Below are 6,666 nucleotides of genomic sequence, written 5' to 3'. Positions count from 1 at the left end.
TATGTCTGCTGTTGCCCAGTCTTGCACTTTATATGTCTCTCAGGGTCTTGTATAGGTACTCTAGGTGTAATGTATGTGTACTGTCTATGTCTAATTGTCTATGTCCACACCTAAAGTCTATGCCTATGTCTGCATGGGAAAGTAAAAAACGTAATTTCAATTCTTTGTATGACCAGTGCATGTAAAGAAATTGACAACAAAACCGACTTGACTTGACTTGTGTGTGTGTGTGTGTGTGTGTGTGTGTGTGTGTGTGTGTGTGTGTGTGTGTGTGTGTGTGTGTGTGTGTGTGTGTGTGTGTGTGTGTGTGTGTGTGTGTGTGTGTGTGTGTGTGTGTGAGTGTCAGAGAGAGAGACTGAGAGTATAAAAGACACCGGAAAGACGAGAAAACATTTCACACCACACGAGTGACACATTTAAAAATTGCATGTATTTTCATTATTTACAAACATGATTTCGGAAACAACAATCAAGCTGTTGGGGTAAAAAAAGAACTCAAAAGGCACAGAAGCTGCATGGCAGTACAACATCATAATCTAACAGAATATAATACGTCTCATATCTAAATATATAAATCTTTTTTTCTTAGAAGAATACAATCTGTGTCGCACCGCAATGTTTTTTTTTTTTTTTTACAATATACTGATTCCGAGGCAGTGTTCACAGCTTCATTTGAACTTCTTTTGTATTTCTTTGTTTTTGTTTTATTTTGAATCTGTATTTCCTTCGAACACGACTGCATAGGCCGAAGCACACAATAAAATAATACACGTAATACACTGTATATATCTGAACATACAAGAAGGCTATATGTGCATCTTTTAAAAAAACAAACAAAAAAATCTTTAAATGCACCATTGTTACTATTTACAGGACCAAACATGGCATCGTCAACTTATCTGAAGATCCGTCGGGGGAAAGTGCATTGTGTCAGCTCAGATATAACAACATAAGATCGATTGGGGGATACAATTGGCCTGGGCAGCTGGAAAACTGATAGACATCCTGCACTAGACCAGTCTTGATAGTGCTGAATGTGTCGGGTCGGACAAACTGGGCAAGCGCGGACAAACTTGGCGTGACAAAGTTAAAGTCCTGCCAGATATTCCCTCTGTGTTTGGTGCTAACAGAGGGTTTCACTAATAATCTCATCAATCTGGCTGAACGGGTGTGGTAATTACTGCAAGATCTGCCGGTTCATTGAAACGGCCGAAGCACATTTGTGGCAGGGTGTTTACTTCCTGAACCCTGGATGCCCACCCCTGTGTGAATGTGTGTGGCTCTCGACCCTCTTTGACTCAGCATACATCATTGCGGTTAAGTCGGCAGAACGTTTATGCACTCGTGTTGATGCCCTCTTGTGGGCACCAGTGGCTGCTGTGAGCCATGACAGCCACCTGGGGGCACCATAATCACTGGGTAATCACTGACTGCGATCAGTCAGTGTAGGATCGACTGCGTACACAGTTGAACACAGTTTGAAAGGGTTAATTCAACACTTATGGAGTACTCTGTCTCAGACAACATAACCTTCTACACACCATTCACTACATCTACACTCAAACAATCCACGAACTTCAGATCTATGTGGCTGTATGTCTTCCTTTGTGTTGTCTTTTGTATGTTTTTTTGGTGGTAGTACTTTTTTTTGGTAGTTTGGTTTATGAATGGAAAAAAAAAACAATAAACAAAATTGATCACAAAAAAGAGAGAGTACTCTGGGAGCGAACATACCCTAGACGATGACCACAATCACATGATCAGCAACCTTCTGTGACTGACTGATAATCTATCATGGCCGCCAGCAGTAAAGTGTTTTAAGCAGTTAAGACAGTGGAGTGAGTAGAGGATATGTCAAGCATATATATATACATACACAACACAAACCCAAATCTGTTTCACTATGCTCACAAATCTGCGCTTACAATCTTGCACACTACATTGTATAATGTACTATGTGTTTTGTCATATGTTGCACAATTGTGCTGCAAATCTGTAACTCTATTTTATTTGCAGTTTTATAGCACTTTTTCTCCAGGAGTTTCCTTAATTCTTTCTAAGGGGAGGACATGCGAGAGGATATGCGGACCGATCACATGATTGCTCACAGCCAATCAAAATGGAGACTGTAATAAGAGGGCACTAGTGCAATTCCACTGATTTAACAAAAACTATGATAACAAACGATCCTTCACGTTACTACACAAAAAGAACGGCACTTTTAAAGAGACATGCATATGACTTTACATTCGTATGGCATTAGTATTGTATGCATATGATGATAGATTGTCACCCTCAGGAATCGGATGTGTCGTGGGTAGATTGTTAGTGACATACAGGCCACTCTACTCAACACTACTCTACCCTAGGAAAAGGGAAGTCCAGTCATAACTAAAAAGTATCTGAGTGCTCCAGTCATCCCTGGCCAATTCTTTCTGAAGTGGACCAGTTTGCTTTCCACTGACTACTCTACCCTACTCTATTCTCTATGGTCCTGGCTATAGCCGTGAGATGTTGGAGATCTTTGGTACAGACTTGTGCACCCCAACTGGATTAAAGAAGGTGTCTGGATCAGTTTAATTTGGGATCTGGGACAGATTAGCGTGTTATAACAGATTAAGGGCATGCGAGGACAATGGATTAGCAACTATCTCTATCTGTATGCCAAAGGTTCTGTGTGCTAATAGTCAGTGTGTTGCTGGATCTCAAATGGTGCACTTGTGCACTTCATTGTTCATGTTTCAGTGCGTATAGCGTATTAATTGTGCACAAAAACATAGTGCATGAAGTGCACAAGTACACCATATGAGACACAGCACGTGCATCAGGTACAGTGTATGCTGGAAGGTTTATGTGATGTGCCTGTGTGTGTGTGTATGTGTGTGTATGTGCGTGTGTGTGTGTGTGGTGTACGTGTGTATGTTGCGAGGTGTGCATGCTGGTGTGTGTGTGTAAAATATAGAGTGTCTTTGTGGTAGGGTGTGCTGTCTGTTGTGCAATCTGCTTTCTGTATGTGGTTTAGTGTGCTCATTCTGTAGTGTGTGTACTGCGCTGCATGTGAACTCATAGAGGACACTTCACTGCATTTACAATCTGAACGGGTGACCAGGGCTTTGGGTACCAAGCGATCTTTGGGTTTCACGTCCCGAGATCCTGACGCTTTGGTTGGCCCCTGTGCTTTGGGTTGTCTGTGCAAGTCAGCAGGCTGGGGGGTGAGACAGCCATCAAGAAAGTAAAATAACCCTGGCCTTCTACGTAGATGAAGACACAAGCGTACGTCTTGTGCGTTGTCATGTACAAAGCCAACAACAATAATATTATATACAAAAAGAAAAACATTGTCATCTTTTACCTTGAATACATTTCTTCAGTGTTTTGTTTGTCAGTTCTTTTTTTATCTTTGACTCACAATTTCATGAAACATTAAATAATCAGTTTGCTTCAAATGTTTGTTCTCTGAGTGCTCCAATGCCATTCTGATATATGCTTGTCTTGATCTTATTATAGAATTAAAATGATTTAAAAATGATCAATAGAATGGAAAAAAAGAAAGGAAAAAAAACAAGCAGCTTGTATACAGCTAAAGTAAAGCTTACAAATAAACAGCAAGATAAACTTAAAGAGCTGGTAGGAGCACGAGAGTGCCCAATGGCAAGCTCTGTCCTCACAACAACGGAAATAGGCAGCCAGTGAAAGGTGCACATACGTAGAGCCGCCACAAGAGGGCGCCAAGGCTACATTCAACAGACAGAGAGGCAACTCATCAAAGTAAGAGACGAAAGTGCAAAGTAAAGAGAAGACATTAAGAGACTTTGAGATCACTTGAGGAGAAGGGGGTTAAGGGCGAGGGAGGAATCTTTTGATTCCACTGCCTGGATAAAAAGATGCGATATACACACGTATAATACACACATTATCAGTCACACTATACACACTTACACCACGCTGTGCCGCGTGGTTCCGTAGCAGTGTCTGTATCTATCAGCTCTCTAGAAAGCTTGTCTTTGACCACTACTCTGTACATATGTGTGTTTGTGTGTGTGTGTGTGTGTGTGTGTGTGCATGTGTGTGTGTGCGTGTCCAGCTCAGTCCTGCCTCCTTGTATTTTACTCTTAAAGAGAAACAGGAAGGCCTTATGTGACATCACATCCTGTTGCTGGCGTGGCGTGTCTTGACGTGCAGAAGCTCACTAGAAAGTAATGGATAAACACATAGAACATTAGATGGCCATGTTCAATCACAGAGATGTTTTATATGCATATTATATACAGTACATGCTCCCATATGAAGTGTTTTAGGCATAATTTCTACATATTTGTTGGAGCATGTTTTAAACAACCAGTGGCATCAAAGATTGGGTTCCTTGAAAGGCGCTACATAAAACCAAGTTGTTATTATTATTATTATTATAACTATTATTATTTAAGAATGTGCTCTTTCGGGCGTGAACAGGACACTACTTGTGTGGCTATACTGTTGGTATCACCGGCTCAACTGCGTACACGTGTAACTTCTCACTTCTGTTCACAGATACCGATACTGAACAAGATACAGATGGCTTGTTGAAATGTAATATTGTCAATAATTGGAGCATTGAGCTGTGGCGTGTGTGTGTGTGTGTGTGTGTGTGTGTGTGTGTGTGTGTGTGTGTGTGTGTGTGTGTGTGTGTGTGTGTGTGTGTGTGTGTGTGTGTGTGTGTGTGTGTGTGTTTGTGTGTGTGTTTTGGGGAGGGTAGGGGACTCACCATGCGGTTGAACTCGGGTGCGAAGGTGACCGCTTTTGCGTTCCTCTCCTGTGAGCCACTGCTGCTGCCACTCACAGAGTTCTTCCTCATGATGCCTACATACACACAGACACAGACACACACGCACACACACACACACACACACACACACACACACACACACACACACACACAAAGACACACACACACACGTTCAGAGGGTAAAGGTTAGACTGAAGGTCAATACTGGACACTAAGCCTTCCATGTTAGTGTCTGCATGTGTGTGTGTGTATGTGCGTGCTTGCATGCATGCGTGAACTCGTGCGTATACTGTGTGTGTGTGTGTGTGTGAGTGTGTGCTTGCGTGTGCAGTGTGTACACTGTGTGTGTGTGCATGTGCGTGTGTGTGTGTGCATGTGTGTGTGCTTGCGTGTGTGAGTTTGTGTGTATACTTTGTGTAGGTTAGTTTCTGCATGTGTGTGTGTATACTGTATGTGTGCATGTGTGTGTGTCTGTGTGTATTTACCAGGGGGCGGCATGACGTCTAGTCTCTGCAGGCTGTTCCTGCGTGAGGGGGGGTAGCCGCTGCTCTTGGAGAGGCGGCGCTGGCGGCTGCTGTTGAGCATGGCGGCGGGGGACACGATGCCGGGGGGCGGCACCTTGCCCATCCGCTCATACAGATCCTCTATCTCACGCTTCTGGGCTGCCTGCAGGGCCTGCACCTCCGTCAGGTGCCTAGACAGGGGAGATGGGGGAGAGGGGGGGAGAGGGAGGGAGAGAGAGAGAGAGAGAGAGAGAGAGAGAGAGAGAGAGGGAGATGGGGAGAGAGTTGATGAGAGGGAGAGAGAGGCAGAAAGAGAGAGAGAGAGAGAGAGAGAGAGAGAGAGAGAGAGAGAGAGAGAGAGAGAGAGAGAGAGAGAGAGAGAGAGAGAGAGAGAGAGAGAAATACTCTCATTAGATATAAAAAACCTCAAATGTGTAATTGGGAAGATCCGTTCATACTGTAGGTCAATGATGTTTTTTTTAGCTTAGCCACAACCACAGCTGATGCCCAAAAATGAATTAGTAACTGATAATGAATGATATACTGCATCACATAATTAATGATGTACTCCTGATTGTACATCAGTACAAAAAGGCCCTAAATAAATATATATATATATATAAAAACTGTCATTGACCCTCACACAGGGTGTCTACAGGTTTGACCAAGTCAAAATTAAGACATTTTAAGACTTTTCAATACCATTTTCCAAATAAAATTAAGACCAACTCCTGGCGTTTGCAGGTTTTAGCAAGTCAAAATTAAGACATTTTAAGACTTTTCAATACCATTTTCCAAATGAAATTAGGACCAACTCGCAAGATCATACACAGGTTCAAATGAAGCACAAAAACCAATTGGTTATTTACATTTATGTAGCCGTTTAAAAACACGAAACTATACACAATGAAACTTTACACTAAATCAAATTCAATAATGCGTTCTAAATTATACTACATGGCTACAACTCCCGATTTCTGTCGCGAAGTTCATCACATGGCTGACATAATTATTCCTCCCTAAATTAAGCTCCACAAATTTAAGACATTTGGGTTGAAAATTTAAGACAAAATAAGACTTTTCAAGGCCTTATTTGGCGAAAATGAAATTTAAGACTTTTTAAGACTTTTTAAGGACCCGCGGCCACCCTGCCCTCACACGACTCGTCTAGTTCTCTCTTCTGGGCAGCCTTCAGGGCCTGTACAGCAGACAGGTGCTGTAATGATGCAATGGTGGGGGGCAATGGTGGGGGGCAATGGTGGGGGGCAATGGTGGGGGGCAATGGTGGGGGGCAATGGTGGCAGTTGGGTGTGTAGTGCACATTTACAGACAGAACGGAACAGGACAGGACTAAATGACTTGCACATAGCACATGCACGTGCACAGAGCACATCACTT

At 42.7% G+C, this 6,666-nt stretch overlaps 1 protein-coding gene across 2 annotated transcripts in view; it reads right to left on the bottom strand.

Annotated features, from left to right (window-relative positions):
* Positions 1-417: 417 nt before the first annotated feature.
* Positions 418-6,666, bottom strand: part of wnk4b (WNK lysine deficient protein kinase 4b) — a 154,333-nt gene continuing 148,084 nt past the window's right edge. For both annotated transcript variants that reach the window (XM_063187698.1, XM_063187700.1), the window contains 3 exons: positions 5,251-5,459; positions 4,745-4,839; positions 418-4,189 (listed from right to left, as the gene is read on the bottom strand). In XM_063187698.1, the coding sequence (XP_063043768.1) occupies positions 4,187-4,189; positions 4,745-4,839; positions 5,251-5,459 (307 nt within the window). In that variant the 3' untranslated portion in view covers positions 418-4,186. The remainder of the gene's footprint in view (positions 4,190-4,744; positions 4,840-5,250; positions 5,460-6,666) is intronic.

This window comes from Engraulis encrasicolus, chromosome 2, assembly GCF_034702125.1.
Source record: "Engraulis encrasicolus isolate BLACKSEA-1 chromosome 2, IST_EnEncr_1.0, whole genome shotgun sequence".
Classification (NCBI taxonomy): Eukaryota; Metazoa; Chordata; class Actinopteri; order Clupeiformes; family Engraulidae; genus Engraulis; species Engraulis encrasicolus.
Note: the sequence above shows the minus strand (reverse complement) of the source record. Positions and strands in the feature narration are given on the sequence as shown.